The 22,507-nt window shown below is 36.0% G+C and overlaps 1 protein-coding gene across 3 annotated transcripts in view; it reads right to left on the bottom strand.

Moving 5' to 3' along the window:
* Positions 1-4,737: 4,737 nt before the first annotated feature.
* LOC129262433 (non-lysosomal glucosylceramidase-like) overlaps positions 4,738-22,507 on the bottom strand; it is a 31,992-nt gene continuing 14,222 nt past the window's right edge. For all 3 annotated transcript variants that reach the window (XM_064099812.1, XM_064099813.1, XM_064099814.1), the window contains exons 5-18: positions 21,810-22,037; positions 20,771-20,886; positions 18,225-18,336; positions 17,711-17,813; positions 16,952-17,099; positions 15,990-16,115; positions 13,866-14,035; positions 13,165-13,269; positions 12,015-12,122; positions 10,955-11,106; positions 10,050-10,156; positions 8,994-9,136; positions 8,199-8,506; positions 4,738-7,518 (exon numbers count right to left, since the gene is read on the bottom strand). In XM_064099812.1, the coding sequence (XP_063955882.1) occupies positions 7,324-7,518; positions 8,199-8,506; positions 8,994-9,136; positions 10,050-10,156; positions 10,955-11,106; positions 12,015-12,122; positions 13,165-13,269; positions 13,866-14,035; positions 15,990-16,115; positions 16,952-17,099; positions 17,711-17,813; positions 18,225-18,336; positions 20,771-20,886; positions 21,810-22,037 (2,121 nt within the window). In that variant the 3' untranslated portion in view covers positions 4,738-7,323. The remainder of the gene's footprint in view (positions 7,519-8,198; positions 8,507-8,993; positions 9,137-10,049; positions 10,157-10,954; positions 11,107-12,014; positions 12,123-13,164; positions 13,270-13,865; positions 14,036-15,989; positions 16,116-16,951; positions 17,100-17,710; positions 17,814-18,224; positions 18,337-20,770; positions 20,887-21,809; positions 22,038-22,507) is intronic.

Below are 22,507 nucleotides of genomic sequence, written 5' to 3'. Positions count from 1 at the left end.
TCACCTGCATCACGCGATTCAATAGAGCAGCAGTGCTGATTTTGAAAACTACTATAACTCGCACAAGACGTTCAGTGATACTTGGTTACTCTTATTTCCACGTTTTATGAACTAGACCAATACACTTATAGAGATATGATGGCAATTCAACAAATACCCCCAACGTGGCCAAAGTTCTTTGACCTTACATGACCTTTGACCTTGATCATGTGACCTGAAACTCGCACAGGATGTTCAGTGATACTTGATTACTATTATGTCCAAGTTTTATGAACTAGACCAACACACTTTCAAATTTATGGCTGTAATTCAACAAATACCCCAATTTGGCCAAAGTTCATTGACCCTAAATGACCTTTGACCTTGATCATGTGACCTGAAACTTGCACAGGATGTTCAGTAATACTTGATTACTATTATGTCCAAGTTTCATGAATCAGATCCATAAACTTTCAAAGTTATGATGGTAATTCAACAGATACCCCCAATTCGGCCAAAGTTCATTGACCCTAAATGACCTTTGACCTTGGTCATGTGATGTGAAACTCAAGCAGGATGTTTAGTGATACTTGATTAACCTTATGTATAAGTTTCATGAACTAGGTCCATATATTTTCTAAGTTATGATGACATTTCAAAAACTTAACCTTAGGTTAAGATTTTGATGTTGATTCCCCCAACATGGTCTAAGTTCATTGACCCTAAATGACCTTTGACCTTGGTCATGTGACATGAAACTCATGCAGGATGTTCAGTAATACTTGATTAACCTTATGGCCAAGTTTCATGAACTAGGTCCATATACTTTCTAAGTTATGCTGTCATTTCAAAAACTTAACCTCAGGTTAAGATTTGGTGTTGACGCCGCCGCCGCCGCCGTCGGAAAAGCGGCGCCTATAGTCTCACTCTGCTATGCAGGTGAGACAAAAATGGTGAGGAATTGTGAAGCAAAACAACTCACTAAAACAATATTTTTTAACCAAATCCACAAGAGAGTTTTGTTAAGCCCTTTAAACAGAAGTTATTTATATGATAATCAATCCTCAAAGCTTCTAAAAAAGATACAATGTAGTTTAATTAGAGAAAGAAGTTACTGTGATATAATTCAAATTTCTTCCTTATTTGTTCAGGCTATTAAAAAAAATAATATATGTGTATTCCAAGAATGAAGCAATAATCACTACAATCTATTACATTTAATAAAGAGATTTCAAATTGCAGATACTTATCTTAGAAAATACACCCTTTACAATCATAATCTCATAATTATAAAATTTATGGTTGAAAATCTTCAATTCATTATATTATAAAATCATCCATATATACAATATATTTAGTTGTATAAATCAGTCTTTGTTAAAAAATTTGTAGATTTCAGTTCAAGAAATTGGGAGCCAAAAGAGGAACTGTCATAATAGCTGAAACAAGTATAAGTCCAATTTGATTCTGCATTTTACAAACTCGCATCCTATATCAGAAATTAAGATTTTAAGCATTAACCGACATATTAAGCGGACCTAATATTGATATTCTATTCAACGTGTAACTCAAATTTAGCAATAATAAAATGCCAAATCAACCTGATGTATTCTCGACTGCACACACAGTAAAAATTCAAGCCTCCACCATTGCCAGATCAGAAATATACTAACCACATAACTTTTAACATTTTCAAATAATGACCTTCATGACCTTTGACATTTAATCTCCCCGATCTATTCATCACCATCTCTCATGCACAAAGGAGCCAAGTTGGAAGTTAATCCTTCAAAAGGTTCTTTGGTTATTGCAAGAATGACGTTTCAATGTATGTGACTTCTGTGACCTTGACCTTTGACCTTGATAGCCATAAACTGATCTGATCATAGTTACTCTTATAAATGCATACTTCAATCAATTTTGATGTTAATCTGTAAAACAGTTCTTTTGTTTTTTGTGAGGCAATTACCGATGGTGGGCGGAGGCATGACAATTGCCATCTAAGTTGATTTCTCCATGTATAATAAACAAAAAATAATTTCACACAAAGAACTCATTTACTGCACTTGCAAATTTACACAGTACACCGACATCACATTGATTATCAAAAATAAAGTAACACAATCTTACATTCATTAATGGTATGCCAAAAAAATTGAACAATTCATTTTGAAATCATCAATCAAAACTTAGATCAAGTTCATCGCACTCACTATTTTACTTGGTTTTATACTAGACTGAGAAAAAATAGAGAGACACACACTGGGGGAGAGAGGGAGATAGAAAGAGTAAAACAAACACACACAAACCAAGAGACGAATATCAATCAGTTTGCGGAGAGAGGGAAAGAGAGAGAGAGGAAGGGGGGAGAGAGAGAGGCCTTGGGATAAACTATTGCAAGGAAACAGCACAACTAAAGCTATGCACAACATCGTTATTTTGAATGCACTCTGATTGCAAATAAATATGAATGAAAAGTGAGGAGATGGGAAAACTTAACCCTATCTAAGCCGGGGTATTTTGGGAGTTTATATGGTCGGGGCCCCCCCATGAGATCTCGGCCGTTGGCCGCGTGATCGCGCTGAAAATTGGCACGCAGGTTGTCTTGGACATAATCTACAAAACTGTATAGTAATTTATTTCATGCAAATTGCTAATAAGTGATTATGCTAATTTATGCATAATTAGTATGCAAAATCATACTTTTCCCTCTTACTCCCTAAAATAAAGCTCCAAATGTTCAAATTTCTGGTATAAAAACTCTTTCTAGAGTTCCTAGCAAGTGTACATGAAAATAATTGCGATATCAGTTTCTTATGTATTTTATTGTTTTTTGCGATTTCTTATGTCAAGTGTGTATTTCTTTGTTATTTGGACCTTTTGGTTTTCATTGTTTTTTTCATGAAATTTCTTGGGGACTCTTCTGAGATCATAAACAGCATAAAATAAATACATTTAGACCAGCAAAACTAAAAATAATCATACATTTATGATTTTTGGTTGAAAACACAATTTGCATTGACTTTGTACACGAAATCACGTTTTGAGCAATTTTTGGTCTGACATGCACTTACATAATGTTGCGTAATTTCGGAACCACGTACCCGGGTGACGCAAAATTGGTCTCAAAAGTTGCACAAGACTTAAAAGTAAAAAGTCAGCGAGCGGCGCGGTAAAAAAATTTGGCGCGGCAAAAATATTGTGCGAATCGTTGAGGGGGGCCTCGGAGGCCCCCCCCCCCCCTCCGGCCTAGATAGGGTTAAGGCCACCGCACACCTTATGACTGTTCGTGATCCGATTTTGGAACAAATCGCATTTTGCTCATTTTCTCAAAATGTGAATGGAATATATCATTTTATTTGAGGTTAAAATTAATTGAAAGAATACTACTACATGTATAACCATTTTGAAAGATTGCAAGCCTTTATTTTGGAGTAAAGGCCAAATTAGTTTCAAATCGTAGCCAATCGTACAACTGCTATGACATCATTACGACTAGATATTAAATTCGCTTTTATTCAAAGAAGGATGATAGCATAGTCACAGATTTGAACATATGTATTCGTACGATGATTTAGAACATTACACATTAAAATATTCCAAGTCTCAATATTAGCATCAAATTCTACTACATTTTATTCTGAAATCGAGTCGCAGACCAATCGTAAGGTGTGCGGTCGCCTTAAGATATACAAGTACATAATGCCAAGCAAAATATATCAAATCTTCTCTGCTCTTGTATTTATTTTTTGTAAAATGATGTGCATAATATAATTTTACAACGAACTTGCTTATCAGTAGATCTGAATACAAATCATTTCACATTTGTAATCTTTACATGAAAATCTATGACAGAAAATTTAAAAAAATTATGAGCACACATATGATAATAAATTCATTTGAATAGGCACTTCAAAATTGTTTAAAGAGTAAAGTGCAATTAACATTAAATTTTGATGAAAAAAAATCAGAGAAATCTATATTGAAATCAGTTGCATTATTCTTGTTACATCTTTTGGTTTCAAGCTTGATTTGATAAACTCTCATAAATAAAACTCATGGAATATATTATCATATGTATATCTGTATTTGTATATTATCATATAAACAAAAAAGCTATAATGTAGTACGACAAAGATAGGAATGGAATCAAAATATTCTTTGGTATTTGCTTTTAAAATATGTCTGTCAAAACCTGCGTATGAATGAATGACAGTGCTGTTATTTTAATACTGCCATCTTTGAACACTTCCAATTATTTGTCCTTTGTTAAAATAATTGGAATAAAATTGATGAAGAAAAGAAAACAAACAAGAGGAATATTTAGATATCATCAAGACCGTGTAATAATAATATGTCCATTTATATAACGCAGTTACTATGTGCATATACTCAACTGCACTTTGATACTTGGTATCATATCATTACCCTGGCTGTAGCTAAGCCGCCATGTTAATAGGCGCTGAAGCGTTCAAGGAATAAATCCTACCGGGTACCCATTCATCTCACCTGGGTCGAGTGCAGCACACTGTGGATAAATTTCTTGCCGAAGGAAATTACGCCATGGCTGGGATATGTGTATACACATATACCTAGTAGGTTAATCAAATCACAATAAATTCCCGCTAATCACTTAATATAACCACTCAATTTCCTTTATTCAGTAGTAGTTTCACAATCAGTTTTATAAGATAAAAAAATTCATGATCTCTTGATCTTTTGATCGAAATTCTGAAGTCAATACCTAAGTTTTATTGATTGATCATACTCCATCCACAGAATGGCAAATTGAAGTACGGGTGGAGTTGATGAATTAGTGAAATAAAAAAAGTGACAAAGTGTATACCACCAAGAACATTAACTGAAATAAATAACAGTAAATATCCAAACTTACATACATACAGTCATGTACACATCTGGGAATTTAAGAAAAAATAGCTCAAAACTTGAGGGGGAGGAAATAATGCACTATAAATTGATTGAAAAAAGTAGAAATATTTGATTAATAAGACGCTTGGTAATCGAGAGCAATTATACATGTACAATCAATTATCAAAGCTATGTATAAAAAGGCCACTAGCGGGGAATATCCTTGGACGGCCAGTCAGTTTGGAAGTACAAGAAGTATGAATTTAATAAAGATGAGGCAAGAATAACGAATCGTGAGAAAGAGCACTCTCTCTTGTGACTTCTGAATATAATTGTATTCTCTAAATGTGGAAGTAAGGATCTTTATGGAAGAGTGCAGAAGTTTTAAGGCCACAGCACACCTTACGACTGGTCCACAATCCGAGTTTTGAGCAAATCGCATTTTGCTCATTTTCTGAAAATGTGAATGAAAACTATCTTTTTATTTGAGGTTCAAACTAACTGAAATATTACTAATATAACAATTTTGGATGATGGCAAGCTCTTAATTTGGAGTAAGGCGGAATTCATTTTAAATCGTAGCCAATCATACAATTGCTATGATGTCAGATATTAAATTTGCTTTTATTCTAATAAGGATGACAGCATAGTCACAAATTTGATCATAGGTATTCGTACAACGATTTTTGAAACATTACACAGTAAGATATTCCATGTCTCAATATTACCATCAAATTTGACGTTTTATTACGAAATTGGGTCGCAGACAAATCGCAAGGTGTGCGGTGTCCTTTGTGAAGACATTGCAAATCAACTCAGTCGGCGTACAAAGACCACTTAGGGCTTTTAGAATGAAGTATGTGTGCAATTTCTCTATGTACAAATTATCTTCTTAAAAAAAGATAAGAGAAACCTGGGGCCCGTAATACAAAACTTAGCAATGATCGTAGAACAAATTTTCTACGATTGATTGCATTGACTACAATGTACAATCAATCATGAAAATCAAGCAAACGATCACTCGCTTACCTTTGCATTACGGGACCCAGGTTCTATAAAATGAATAATAATGATATTAGATATTTGTGTAGCTTAAGGCCCTGTCACATCGATCCGTGCAAGCATTGCAATCACCCGCAACTCGCCCGCAAACAAGTTTTGGACATGTTCAAACCTTTTCTGAGGGCAATTCAGACTTGCCAGCGGTCCTGGAGACAACTGCATGCAAAATACTGCCAATGCAGGAGGCCTGCAGATGAAAAATTAAGTCATTCGCAACTCACGCACAAGGCTTGCACGGAACAATGTGACAGTCCTTAACATATCCGCCAATTATTTTTTTCATGATTCATTTTCAATGATAAATATCCTTTTGAGTTCTGGGGTCTGTATTTTTTCTCAAATTCCTTAACTTTTCTATAAGTTGAGCGGTCACCTAAGACAGAGAAGACTATGGACCTTTTTCATGAAGATTTGCAACTATGGAATCCTTCACTGTGATTGGCTGCTGAGCCCTATAACCATAATGGCAGAGTTGGCATAGGACCTAGATTTTGCAAACATACGTCATTTACCTCTCCTCACTCACACTTCGCCAAAGTGCAACAAAGTTCTGTGGTTACAAGAGATTCCACTATAATAGGGAGATCTCCTTTTATTGTGTAGTTTCTTGATGCAACCATAAGCCACAGACTAACGAGTTCACAGACAGCTTGTTAAATTTTAATTAATGGAATTAAACCTGCATTTCTAAGGAATTTCTGTAGACTAAATAATGATTTCAGAAAAACACATTTAAAATACCTTTCATACGCAATCGAGGATAACCAGTTATTTTAAGCCACCAAGAAATAAGGCATGGGCTACATATACACTACAAGAGAACTGTTGCCGATCTTGCACCATGAATGTCTTTGGAAGGTGTGTGTGTGTGCACTCTATAAATACACACCACTATCATTATACTCTTTGGTAAGGCATTTATCCGCATTACAAGTCCTTCGGACTTTAAGCCATAGGTCCCCTAGTTGCTTGCTTGCTTACAAACATTCATGCTTTCTTTAATAGCAAGCCTGTAAAAAAATCACATTTACCAAAATACCATTTATTATCATCATTGTTGAAATTATTATTTTGAGCCGAGAGATTTCATAGCTGGCTGACATCACAACTACTTTGCTGTTGAATCACCTTGGTCCTAGTCAACACAGAATTGACCTCTGACTCCAAAAAAGCTGGTTAGACACATCTCTGTTTTTAGAGGAAAATGTATTGATGCTAATGCATTTGCTCTAATGAAAGAATAGGAGAGATTATCATTCTTGCTGCTTCTTCTTTAGAGGCAAATCAATTGATGCTTCTATCTCGAGGTTGTTTCACTGAAGAGTCGGGGGAACTTGACCCGAGACGATCAGTCTTGTTGCTGCTTCTTGAAGTTACTTTGTTGAAGAATAGGGGCAACTTAGCAGGAGATAATCATTCCTGCTGCTTCTTCTGTTGCTTCTCCACAGCCCATTGCATGGCCCATATGGCTAGGGGTCTCATGTAACCCAATGACCGGTAGATCTTTTTAGACATGTAGGCTTCGGGTACCTGATAGGCTAGACCGGCTTCTTCGTAACAGGTTGTGTAACATCCCTTGGCAGTCTGGAAACCTTCCTTCCACATACCCTAGTAGAGAAAATTGTTTTGTTACTTTTTATTCTTCATGTGGCATTTTCAACCATACAGTGGTGCTCAAATATTAGTGAACCCTACCAGAAAATCAACATATTTAAAGTATTCAAGTTCTACCATGTTTTCAATATTCAATTGTGAAGTCAGGTGATAAAATATAACATTATTTCAATAAAGTTTGTTTCTCTGGGCTCTCCAAACATTGTAGTGTTATTGTCTGCATTCAAAACTCAGCCAAATAGAATGCATTATTCTTTAGCTTACAGAAAAGAGATAGGGGTGACATGACACTTGTTCCTGCGATATTTGCTCCGATTTTAATATTTCAGAGGGCATACATGTAGGGTTAGAGTTAGGATTGTAATTAGTTTTTGGTTCAGAATGATGTAAAGATAATATCTCAGTCACTTTTGCTCTACGGCAGCCGTACGGCGAGTCGAAAAACAGCCGTTTCATTCATTTTCATTCAAACCACCTATACATGTACAGTATGTAGCTCGTACAAAAGATGTTTAAACATCTGTTTTCGACTCATCGTACGGCCGCAGTAGAGCAAATGCAACTGAGGTATTAGCATCAGGGTTTATTTAATTTTGGAGGGTAGGATTAGGCTCAATGATTTTTCATCGGAGCAGTTGTCGCAGGAGCAAAAGTCATGGAACCGAAATACGTACCTCCTGTATCATGTTGGCTGCCAGGGCGTAGGTGGTTCCGATCCAGACCTCCTCTCCTTGTAGACTAGTGTGGTCCACCTTCCCGCTGGGTCGCATGCCATTCATCGCCCCGAAGGTGCCCTCCTTGATCCCCATCACGTTCATATCAAAGATGGTATGCAGAGCGGACCTGACGTGGTCCACCAGGAAGACCTGGTCCTGATCCGGTACCAGGTCGCAAGCGCGGAGGTACCAGTGACCGCAGGTCTGGTCGGCCATGATGCTGTCGTGGTAGCTCTGGTCGCTGCTGTCGTAGTTGAAGTATCGACCTAGAAGACAAGCAAACTGAAGCATGAAGGGGAGCGCCTTGTCTGCGCACCTACAAATTTAAGTTAACTTCTAAAACAGTGAATAAGATATTTGGGGATTTGTATCCTCTCTTGAGAACAAGATCAGAAGGTGGTGTTGGTCACAGGTTAAGAGTCAAGTAGGTCAAAATATTGTATTTCAACATGTACAGTACATAAATCAATTTTAGCTGGTCAAGGTTACCGGGCCCTTCCGGGTCGAGCTTTGATTCTCACGAATTTTACAATCCGGGTTGGGACCAAGTTGAAGGTAACAAGCTACAGGACTACAACTTATGCCAGTCCATATAAATCACACTTTTGAACAGCACCAAATGAAAAATATTCTAATGATATTGACATGCACTTTAACTTTAAATCTTTGTATTAAATGACCATTTTGTTTGACAGGCCAAAGACAAATAAATACAATCCCATCTACCTCACTATCTAGATTTAATAGACCTACCATTCCAGAGCTTCTTCTCATATGTATTCTTTCCTTTTTGAAGTATTTCAGAATATTGTCGCTTGGCTTGGTCGTCTCTCTGAAGAACGGCCATCTCACACATGCACTTCAGTGCAGCCAGATACAGGCTTCCACAGTATGCACTGTAATACAATCAAATATGATTACCTTGTGGTGGTAACGTGTATAATTGATACTTGACATAATAATATTTTTATTAATACAGTATGGGGAAGGGTTACTTTAAATGTGTTTGATTGTATGTAAGGATAGGACATTAAATGAAGGCCTCGCCTCAAGGAGAGTCACCACATTTGCACGCTAAGAACCCACTGCACTCGGGGAAAACCCGGTGTAGTGGTCCACCTGCACCCCCCACCCCATCAGTTATATTGGGAGGAGAGACCTGCGCTTCACAGCGATTCAGTTCTCTTTTTGCCTCCCAGGCACAGGTGATACCAAACAAATGATAATAATGAGGAGATATAAACGCTACATCACCACACTTTCTACCTTCAATGCAAATTTGGACAAACCTATGTTGGCTCAGAAGGAGAGGTCACATTGGGGAATGCATGGTTTTTTTTTTAAGAGCAATGCCTTTTTATGTTGCAATTTCTGCAACAGAAAAATGGATTTAAAATATCCTTTAAACCTGTTTAGAATTGATGTTGCCTTTTAATATGCATCCCCTGAAAAGGTCTTTCTGGAGAAACACACATTTTTGTGAGTTTACTATAGGCGTTATACGTGTGCAATTATGGTTACCATGTGAATTTCCCTCATTCTACGATAAGAGCTCAAACTCGTGAAAAACTATAGATCGAAATCCAAAAATAGCTGGGGAATGTTCCATGATGTTCCAACAGAAGGCAGAATAAGACTTTGTTGGGTTTTCGAGATGTCTGGGCAGATTTAAAAAAAAATACTTCTGCTTGATCCCTCTCATTAAATGCTGAGCTGGAGCAGATGATCAGCGCAGACTTACTCTACCACTTGATAAGAAAAATGTTTTCTGTCAAATGTCTGTTTGAACTGCAAGTGATAGAAACCCACCTGACTCCCTTAGACGTCCAAGCATCATACGTCTGATCAGCTGTCCCCATGTGATCAATCAGTCCGTCCCTATCTTTGTCTTGGCTATCAGCCTTTGCCATTACAGTCTGCAATCAGAGAAAAAAAAATAACCATTACACCGTATTTAGTCTTTATCTAATAGTGGAGCGTTGTGGCCCAGTGGATTAGTCTATGGACTTTGAAACAGAAGGTCGTGGGTTCAAATCCAAGCTGTGGCGTAGTTTTCTTCAGCAAAAAATTTATCCATATTGTGCTGCACTTGACACAGGTGAGGTAAATTGGTACCTGGTAGAAATAATTCTTTGCAATGCGTGTGCGCTGTAAGTAATTACAGATATGGGTACTTCTAACCAGTTAACAATTACTACTTTGATCATGGTTCACATTTTTATATCAGTCAGAAATTTTGCACATGCTTGCACACACTTTTATGTTTAATAAAACAAATACTACTAAAAATAATATGCAAAATTTATATAGAATTGGATACAATGTTTCAAAGTGCTGCATAATGTGCTATTCCTGGAATCTCTGTTGACAGTGAGGCCCCAATCGCCTCTCTTGATGAAATTATAAAAATAATAAAAATTAAAAAATTAAAATAATAAGAAAAGATAAGATTAATTTATAAAAATTATGAAAATATAATTTGTAATTAGGATTTAAAAATGAGGATTGAGAGAGAATATGAGAAAATAATTTGGGCTCCTGTTGCCACGATGTTACATTCTCAGAGTAGCCAATATATTACCATTATTACAATGTAGGAACTTTCATAACACTTGTCAAAGACACATCTTCCCTTTAATAATCTAATTCTAAAGATTAAAGGTTGTCTCTATGGCATCATATGTTTTCTATGTAATGATAGAATAACAGCCTACCTTGCATTTAGGCCACATGAAGTCCAGGAACTCTGTATCTTTGGTGATAAAATAGTCCCTGTATACCATCAGGACCATCTTCAGGTTCAGATCCTTCCATTCAGCCGTATCGTGGAACCAGTAGCAATTCAGCTTCAACCAAGGATCCTCCTCTATCATGCAACACAATGCAAAGAAAAGAAAAGTATTATGCTCATCCTCTAACATTCACAACAGAAGTCTTACAATTCTCTCTTTGTAACCATAGCAACTATTGAAAACACACAAAAAATACATGTTATTTAATAATAACGTCATATTTTACCCAGGGCAGCCACTTCAGTTCTGAAAACTGTTCTACCAGCGGGCCCTGCTTAACACGATAATGTTATTACTCCGGCTTATTTTGGGATTAGCCTGCCAAGCTAATAGCACGACTGAGCCGTTGAGGTCTTTATTTGATGTCAAATATTCAATGTAATTATTTGAAATCACCTTGTCAAATTATTAAAATGCTTCACAAAACATGAAAAGCTGTATTAAAGTTATCAAGAATTTTAATAAGATACAGTATCTCCACAGGACTGATATCCTACTTAACCCTAAAAAGGGAATCTTGACTCTAAATTTCCCTGTATTTTTAGCCCGGGCTGAAAAAAAAACAAAAAACTAATAAGCGCGAAAACTCAAACCTTTGTCTATTACAATTGTCACAAATGGAAATAATGCAGTCTTAATAATGGGTTCTCGACTTCTATTAGCTCAGGCAATTAATGTGTCTTTTTCAAAAGACCTGCTATTAAACGTACAGTAAAAGGCTAAATTGATTCTCAGGGAATCTGCTACTTTTCATATACAAATTGCCTGACCTTGCATTCCTACATTACCATAAAGCAAGATTTACCAGCTTTACTCCGTAACGATGGGAAAATAATATGTATATTCATTAAATATTGGGAATGGTCAATAATTATTTGTATTCATCCACGCACTCACTCATTCATTATATGCCAATTCACATATTTTTTTAAGTAGGGTCAGTGAGGGGTTTTATTTTTCTTTTCTTTTTTTTTTGCTTTACCTGGATTGCCTGCATCATGTGGGACGCATCCAGTGCTCTTTCTTATAGAGCTCAGTCCTGATGTAAGATCTTGAAATCTATCCTCATCTTTATGATCTACATAGTGACCTGTAAGAGAGAGAGAGAGAGAGAAAAAAAAGAGTTCATCATTACTTCTCACATACTACTACTACTGCTACTACTACTGCTACTGCTGCTGCTACAGCTACTGCTACTACTACTACTGCTACAGCTACTGCTACTACTACTACATGTACTACTACTACTACTACTACTACTACTACTACTACTACTACTACTACTACTACTACTACTACTACTACTACTACTACTACCACTACTACCACTACTACCACGACTACTACTACTACTATTATTACCACCTCGACTACTTATACTGCCACTAATACTACTACTAGTACTACTACTTCTACTTCTACTACTACTACTACTACTACTACTACTACTACTACTACTACTACTACTACTACTACTACTACTACTACTACTACTACTACCACTACTACTACTACTACTAATACTACTACTACTACTACTACTTCTACTACTACTACTACTACTACTACCACTACTACCACTACTACTACTACTACTACTACTACTACTACTACTACTACTACCTCCACCACCAATAATTTTGGCAGATTTGATATTCAGGAAGATTGTATCACAATTCAGTTCATAATGAGTTCATCTAAATATATAGGCTAAGTGGTGTTAATACCATGTGGATATTGAACAAAATGAGCCTTTCTGGAAACTAGACAACTTGGTAAATGTGCTAAAAGGCAAATAACCCTAATGGTATTAGTAGACGAACCAGGTGGGTGTCACATACAGCTCTTCAGAGTGACTTTAAGAATGACTGGTTAACCTTCCTTACGCGCTAAATAATCACTTATAACATTTAATGGTGAATATCATTTCCCACAAGAATGGATCACCAGTCATTCTTAAATTCACTCTTAACTTATGAACAGCTTTATGAAACAATCCCCCGTTGTAGATGAACTAGGAATAGACCATTTGGGATTTGACCAAATGGAAAGAAGACAAATTGGGTGTAGACCAAGTGGTAATTTACCAATAAATCAAAAAAATAAATAAATAAATAAAAAATAATACATACCAAAGTCATACTGCACAGAGAGCTCCAGTTTGGGCCATAACATGATGAGTGCAAAAGAGGCATAGAAATGAACATCATAGGTATTATACATCCTGTATTCATGACCTAAACAAGAAAAACACAACAGAAGACAAGGATTTATTATTTATCAAAATGGCCTTTTTATCTGCATGAGCAATAAAGAAATAAAAGGACATCAATATTTCAACACATTACCTTTATAATGTGAGGGATCAACAAAATACAAGCCCAGCTTCTCAATGAACCTCTCCATTTCCACAGCTAAAGATTCATAATTCACCACAGTTTTGAGCAGTGATTCGTGGTTATCAAATTTAGTTCCAAATTATTATAACAAAATGTTACATTATATGTACCAGGAGAAAGAAATATGTGTAAAACTTTTAGGGCTCACTAGCCAAAACTTGTTACATTGTATCAAAATTTACGATGGAAACTATAGGAATTTCCAGGGCTCTTATATAGTTTTCCAGACCTCTTTTGGGCACTTCAAGGGCGATTTCGACCTTGCACCTCAAGTAATTTTTTCCCGTATATGTATCCTACTTCTATTATTTATTTTCATAGGGTTTTTCACTCCTTTTCTATTTTGTAAATGAGAAAAAAAAAATTCTGACTTTTCCAATGAGACTACCCACCCACAGATGTACACATGGGTAGATAAGCATTGCAAATCTTACCTTCTAAATACCCGAATCTGCCATATTCTCTCACAAGAGAGGGCGCCCTGGTGTGGGTGTTGTTTTCGCCATTAGGGTACTCTTCGTCTACATCGACCCATATTCCTCCGCCGTCCGTCATGAAGTAGAGTTCATTGAAGAGAGCCGACTTGTACCAAGCAGGCAGTAATCTGACAGACAACAAACACAAAATAATAATTGTCAGTCCCCTCGGTAGTGAAGTAATAATAATAATAATAGCCAATTTTTATATAGCGCTTTTCCCAGAACGGCTCAAAGCGCTTTACAGCATATTATTACCCCCGCCATTGGATTCATTTCAATCCAGCCCAAAAAGTACACAATTTCCACTCCTTGGGGAGCATTCCTTGCATTCGTCACAGCCTCATTATGACGCTGGGAAATTTGAACATACAAAAGCTTTCGCATCCTACCATAGATTTTGCTTTAATTAAAGCTCCTGAAAACATCATGGTAATACAAGATTTCCCAGTAAGAAATAACTTTGAGCCATCAGGCATTTACACATTTTAGGGAGAGATTCAATTCAAGTCGTTGATTCATTTTCAGATGTTGCAATATAAAATGTACAAAGGTTAAAAAACGGGTAGCATCTCAAGAAGCTTAAGCTTGTCGAGCAAGGTGCTTCCTTACAGAAAACCGCAGCAACGAAAAAAATAAAATATTGGATGTTTAAATTTCTTGATTCTTCTTAAATTTCTTGATTTTACAGAAAAAAGCTAAAAAAAGACGAATTCCTCCCCCAGAACTTCACACAGAACAATACAGAGTCAGGTTGGGTTAGGGCTGCATCTCAACACAACAAAACCAACGTCTTCTCTCTTGTTGAACCTTTGGCCATCATGCATCATCCTTAGTGGCCTCCGCCTTCAACTTGAAAGAGAAATTGAAGCATGACTGACAAGATTTGGTAAAAACCATTTAACCAACCACTGGTGCCAGGAACCCTTCAGGTGCTCAAGACAATTGTAGAGCGTTGGGTTTCCCCTCAATCGCTTTATACAGTGTAGCGCCGTCCATTTCACAGCCAACAAGTACCACTCAAAATTAGAGCTGTCAGCTACATGTACATGCAAATGTTTAGGCTTCAAATAAACTGCACACCAATATGAGTGTCCCAACCCAAGTCCATTATAGGACAAAGCAGTTCATGCCATCAACGAGACAGTGGCTGAGAAACTTTGTTTATGAAATTTTACCTCAAAAGAAAAAAAAATCAGGAATGCAAGGAAGAGAAGGAGAAGAGCAGAAGAAAGAGAAGAGAAGTGGAAACAAAAGGTTGAAGAAAGAAAAGGAGAGAAGTAGAAAGGATAGAGAAGAAAGAAAGGGGGAAGTAGAAAGAAAAGAGGAGAAGAGGAGAGAAGTAGAAAGAAAAGAGAAGAAAGAAAGGGGAAGTAGAAAGAAAAGAGGAGAGAAGCAGAAAGAAAAGAGAAGAAAGAAAGGGGGAAGTAGAAAGAAAAGAGGAGAAGAGGAGAGAAGTAGAAAGAAAAGAGAAGAAAGAAAGGGGGAAGTAGAAAGAAAAGAGGAGAAGAGGAGAGAAGTAGAAAGAAAAAAGAAGAAAGAAAGGGGAAGTAGAAAGAAAAGAGGAGAAGAGGAGAGAAGTAGAAAGAAAAGAGAAGAAAGAAAGGGGGAAGTAGAAAGAAAAGAGGAGAAGAGGAGAGAAGTAGAAAGAAAAGAGAAGAAGAAAGAGAAAGGAGAAAAGTAGAAAGAAACGAGAAAGAGAAGAAGAAAGAGGAGAGAAGTAGAGAGGGAAGGAGAGAAGAAAGAGAAAAAGAGAAGAAAGAGAAGTAGAAGAAAAAGGGAGAAGAATAAAGAGAACAAAAAAGTGGAAATTAAAAGAGAAGAAAGAGAAAAGGAGAAAAAAGAGATGGAGAGAAGAAGAAAGAAAGAGTAGAAGAAAGATAACAAGAACAGTAAAAAAAGAGGAGAAGAAACAGGAGAGAAGTAGAAAGAAAAAAGGAGGAGCACAAGAAAAGTATAAAGAAATGAGGAAAAGAAGAATGTGAAGAAGTGAAGTAGAAAGAAGAGACGAGAAGAAGAAAAAGAACAAGAAAAGTAGAAAGAATAGATATGAACAAGGAGGAGAAGAAGACCATAACTTACTCATTCTTAAGAATAGGATCCTGCCATTCATTAATATGTTTCTCCCAATCCTTATACTCCTCGAGGGCATGACTACACAAGGCAATGGCTGAGTTCCCGTCCCGACCAAACCATCTCGTGTATCGCCTACGGATCAAAACAACAAAACAAAGAAACAAATCAAGCTTTGATTAATGTAAAAATCTCTGATAGGTAGAGCCACAGAAGTAAGGGACTGTCTGCTCAGCTGCTAGGGTCCAAAAGGAAAGCCATGATAGAGGCCCATAGTGGCATTTTGATTTGCCTAGTTCTCAGTGTAGGTCTACTTATTATTTTAAGTACAAAATACCCCCCCCCAAAAAAAAAAAAAAAAAATCCTATTATTATTATTCCTAAAAATCTGCATATGGATTTTAGAAATTATTTCAATCTTTGAATTAATATAGAAATTATTTGAATCTTTAAATTTACATCTACCGAGTGTCACACCCCATGACCCGATTACACTACCTACATGTATTATGCATTCTATCATACATAAATACAAGATGCTACATTTACACAAATACATAAATGTCTGTACATTTCAGAAACCCCCTAGTCAAGAACTGGTAGTTATTACAGGTATATTGATTATTTATCATTAATTTATCCAGCGAAATGAGTTGACGGAAAGTGTAATAATGACCAAATGGCAATTACACGAAGTTAACAGTAGACCAACCGCTGGTAGACCGCTGGGGTGTTGCAAGAAAATTGCAATCGATTGCAAATCCAATTTTGGTCCCAAAATCAATCATTATTATTGCAATTCATTGCAAATTTTGATACTCAAATGTTGATCTGCTTCTTTAAAGAAGAATTTCAAATCAATTTACTATAGCTAAAATTGATATATCAATCGTAAATATTTGTGACAGGAATCTGCAACTAATTGCAAATATTTTCTGGAACACCCCACAAGGGCATATACAGATGTATACCTGAAGTATGATGAGCTTTCAAACTGGACCTTAGGCATATCCCAGGAGAGAGCAAATTCTAGTAGACCCTGTTCATTGGCTTCTACATGGCAAGATGATACTACGGCACCACCTAACGTTTCACCTTTCTCTGTCCGGTCACTGGGTCCTGGTAGAAATAAGAACATTCATTTAATAAAAATATATGATATGGTCTACTTGTACATGTATATCGCAGCTACTATAATTGCATATACATGTACTATGCTCTACTGCGCTTGATACTTGGTATCATATTATTACCCCGGCTGTAGCTGAGCCACCATATACATGTAGGTGCTGAAGCATTCAAGGAATGAATTCCTACCAGGTATCCATTCACCTCACCTGGGTTAATTGAGTGCAACACAATGTGGGTAAATTTCTTGCTGAAGGAAAACATGCCATGGCTGGGATTCGAACTCACTTCCCCTTGATTGAAAGGCAAAACTTTAACCACTAGACCACAACACTCCCATTTTAGCTTAAAACACCATTTTTATTAGATGTGTACATGAAATCCTCTTTTTGAGCATTTTGGGTGTGACAGATACATGTATATGAAATTATGCGTAACTAAAAAATCATGTAAATAGTGGACACAAATTTGGTCCAAAAAAAAAGGCACGAGACACGGAAGGAAGCCGTGGCAAGATGCTTTTCCTACTCTAAACATGTCATGGGAAATGTTCAGGGGATTGACCACCCCCCCCCCTCCCCCCGCCTGCTGCCAAATCTCACCCTTGGTGGTGTTAAGTTGTCCATCTGCTTTGAGGTCATTCCAGAGCTCTTTGAGTTGAGATGAAGGATTAAAGGATGTACATGTCGTCACCGTCACGTCATCCTACACATAAATTGTACAACAAAAGAAATCATATGAAACCAGAATTAAAGCATCAATTATCTTACTCGAAGAAATATATATCAAATTAGGTAAAGAAAGAAAAGATGAATATCTATGAAAGATATTTCATGCCCAAAGTTTGAGATAACATTACTGTTCTAATGTTCTAGTTCACCATTTTAATTGGACAGTATCTCTCTGGTTTTTGAGGAATTACATGCACTTCCACCGGTATCCATTAACCTCACCTGGGTTGAGTGCAGCACATTGTGGATCAATTTCTTGCTGAAGGAAATTACGCCATGGCTGGGGATTCGAACCCACGACCCTCTGTTTCAGAGTCTGGAGACTAATCCACTGGGCCACAACACTCGATCCACGTAAAGTTCTAGACATAACTTGGCAACTTACCCCATCAGCTGCTGCTATACACATAGTACATGGTTGCGTAGGATGACCATCATGGAATAACACACCAGAGGTAGAGGCAGAAGAATAGCCTGTGTTCCACCTTCCTCCCTTCCTAAAGAATTGGGGGGGGGAATGGGTTAAATGAGAAATAGTTTTAATAGATGAAAATGAATTGAATTTGAATATCTACAAAAGTACTGACACAACAGACCAAGGCCATTAAAATGACATTTACTTTTAATACATGTAAATAATTGTAATTTCAAACCTATGAAATAAAGGTTATAAGAAAAATGGTTTTGAAAATATCAAATTTTATTGAATTTAAATATCTACAAATTCAAAGTACTAATAAAGACAGACCAAGGCTAAATTACATGAAATAAACCGATGAAATACATCACAAATGTTCCATTACATTTGCTCTGATGGAAAATCTGCATGTTAAACCAAACATAAAACCTAACTTTTTTTTTTAAACATTATTCTGAACAAAAAACTCTACTACAATCCTAACTATAACCATATACCCTCTGAGATATTAAGACTGGAGCAATTGTTGCAGAAGCAAATGCCGTATCACTGAAATAAAATCTAAATCTAAAATTGATTACACAAGACCTGTGAAATCAATAATTTAATTACATTTTAAGACATTTTCACTTATGGTATATTAATTTACATCGAGGTGAGTGTAAACATTTTAAGACATTTTCACTTATGGTATATTAATTTACATCGAGGTGAGTGTAAACATTTTAAGACATTTTCACTTATGGTATATTAATTTACATCGAGGTGAGTGTAAACATTTTTAAAGGGAAAATGTAAGTCATTCATGGGGCACCGCTATTAAAAGTGATTCTTCTTGAAGTGCATGTGAAATGACTATTCCATGTTTTTAAAATGTGGCTAATTGAAGTCATTTGACTAATGATTTAACTATGAAATGGTCAATGCTGGTCTGGTATAGTATTCCAATTTATGCCTGCACATTGCAGCTACTAGCACTTACAAATTATAAGCTATTTCCTTCGCCTGCTTTTTATATTCGATTGAGGCTTAATGAGCTGAATCTTTTCCTTCAAATTTTTTTCCCTACACTTTATTTGCTATTAGCCTTTATTTTTGCAATATTGCTTTTTCGATTTATCATAATTCAATCAGAGATCAACCTGGGCCCATAATATAATAATGATGATGAATAAATAAATAAATAAATAAATAATTTAAATAAATAAATAAATAAATGAATAAATTAATGAATGAATCAATGAATAAATAAATAAATATATGGTAAATAAATACATAAGTAAATACATAAATAAATATATATAATGAATAAATGATTAAATAAAGAAATAAATTAATTAAATAAATAAAATCAAATCAAATCAAATATAATAAAATAAAACAAAATAAAATAAAACAAAAGAAAATAGTAGAAATAAAAGAAATAAAACAAAAATAAACAAAATGAAAATGAATAAACAAATATATCAATAAATGAAATCCACTTTGGTGAAATACAAAATGTTGCTATGAAATATTCATGTCATCATTTGAACAATCTTGTATACCTAACCACTGTTTTGTAAATGTACATTGGTTTGCGCTTAAATTTGTTAGCACTCAAGTCATTTGGACAATTTAATTGTATGCTTGATCTCTGTACAAATGGACATAAACCTTGTACTTGCACTTTCTTAGATATTGTCTAGCATAGCACCATGTATATACTGTGCATGTGATAGTGATTGAAAACACAACATTTTGGGATGTATGTGAGGACCAGGATAACTCCTTAAAATCTAAGACATCCTAGAGAGATAGACCTTTCAAGTTGTCAGAAAGGCAAGCAAAGAGGTTACATGTAGTTTGATTGCTTATCTATGTATTTGTATAAATTGTCAGAGTTAAAGTAGAAAATAGATGATCTTTGAGTGGTACTTCACCAAGAAAAATGTTGACATGTATGATAATGTATGTAGACCTACAGTACATCACTACTGCAAAGAAATATGTGTGGATACAAAGATATCTACGTGTTTTGATAGTTAACTTTCATTTGCACCGATTTGAAGTAAAAATATTCATTGATTTAAAGGTTCAATTTGAGAGCTCTCTAATACTTCCATTGGTTATAAATTCATTCCATAAATGTTCAGTCAACTTGTGTACCCATATCTCTTATAAGACTAAATTAAGGCCAGTTTTTAATTTCATGTGACATACAATTGTACATGTACAAGTCAGTCTGATTAAAACATAAAGCAAGTGAATAGTTGAAGTTAAGTAGGTAGATTTAAAGATCATGTTACAAATTGCAGTTTTATGTTGAATTTCAAAGAAATGTGCGCATCGTACTTGTATTCATGATCCTATGTGATGACTCCAATTTTCACAAAATTTGTATTCTATTCACTTGCTTACTGCAACCATCCTGCCTGTGGGAAATCTACAGGTAGGACTATGGTATGCCCATGCCAGTGCTTTGTGAAAGACCCCCTGTTAAAAAAAAAATGGACAACGACAGAATAACTTACTTATCTGCAGAAGTGCCTGTCCCATTCTTCCATGTGAACATAATAGAGACATCGGCCGCTGCTGTTCCGTTGTTATACACATCCCATACGAAGACGCCCACTGGCAGTGAAGTCTCCTATTGAAAAAAACAAATCAGGGGGCATTACACAAAAATGGTGAAGATTTTTTTATCTGATTGCTAAGAAAACATGAATGCTTGTAAGCAGGTAACCAGAGGACCGACGGCTTGAGGTCCTCTCCGAGGGACCTGAAAATGAGGATTAATGCCTTACCAAATTGCACTAGCGCATCAAGTGGGAATCAAACCCGGGTAACCAGAATCCGAAACCCCCACTCTACGGACTGAGCTATCGCGTCTCCCTAAAGATTATAGTCTGACAAGAAAATATAGTGTTGCAGGAAAATATCTGCAATAAAATTTCAGTGGCAAATTCACAAGTGATAAATCAATTTTAAGTATTAAAGAAAATCAATTGAAATCTGTTGATCAATACAAGAAGCAGACTGTCCACTGGCAGCAAAGTCTCCCATTGATCAAGACAAATCAGTAGGCATTACACAAGAGATTGTAGTCTGACAAGAAAATATGGTGTCGCAGGAAAATATTTGCAATCAATTGCAAATTCACAGTGATAGATCAATTTTAATAAGCAGACCTGGGGCCCGTAACACAAAGCTTAGCAATGATCGTAGAACATTTTTCTACGATTGATTGCACTGACTACAATGTACAATCAATCGTGAAAATCAAGCGTACGATCAATTGCTAACCTTTGTGTTACGGGACCCAGAAATCAGAGTATTTATGTCACATCTTACTATTATTTTCAACCGGGCATCAGGGTGGACCTCCTTCAAATACAGAATTAAGATCAAGAAATTACAGATGAGACTGTTAAAGCTGTTAAAGAAACAATCTATTCAACTCAGCTATGCCTCATGGAATATAACATTTCTTTTCACCTTAGGCTTATGCTACATGTATATTTTGTACTATCGCAATCATGCCTATTCGCTATTTAATACCGTCACACTGACCTGATAGTTATGTGGAAAGACAGGCGAGATCTGCCGACAGACGAGGGTGATGTTCTGTCCCGGTAGTAGGTACCTGGTCCAGGCCCTGGGGTATAGACCATGATAGGATGCTCTGTTACCAGGAAACTGCCACTCCCAGGCCTGGGCTAGGTTCTTGTTAGTAGGCTTGTTAGGGGAAAGGACCTGCTGGTAGACTGTCTTACCCCCTCTCCGAACACACACTGTAAACTGTAACAAAAACGCACAATTTATTACGTGTTATTGATACTTATTTGGCCATAAGAATACAAATTGTACAATGTAAACATGAAAATACAATTTGAATCCACTATCAATTTTAAAGGCAAGTTTATTTTTTAGAAATAGTATATTTCATTTTTTAAGCATCTTGTGATTGATTATGTAATTGATTATTATATATTCTTGTATTTGTTTTTGTAAAAGATTCTACATTCAGTCCTAGGCTGTGAATGAATTTCCAATAAACATACTATCAAATAATTGAATATGAGTAAGTTAATGACAGAAACAAAGTAGAGCGTAAAAAATGACATTCTATTAGCCAAAGCTTGCACATTAAAGTAAAATTCAATACCGTTGCTACAGTGCTGCCAACCAAAACAAGAACATTTCAGTATTGTCAAAGCTGAAAATCAGTATTCTGGAAAGAAAATCAGTATTTTCAAAGAAATACCATC

This window comes from Lytechinus pictus, chromosome 5, assembly GCF_037042905.1.
Source record: "Lytechinus pictus isolate F3 Inbred chromosome 5, Lp3.0, whole genome shotgun sequence".
Taxonomy (NCBI): domain Eukaryota; kingdom Metazoa; phylum Echinodermata; class Echinoidea; order Temnopleuroida; family Toxopneustidae; genus Lytechinus; species Lytechinus pictus.
The sequence above is the reverse complement of the archived record's forward strand: the minus strand, read 5'-3'. Positions and strand labels throughout refer to the sequence as shown.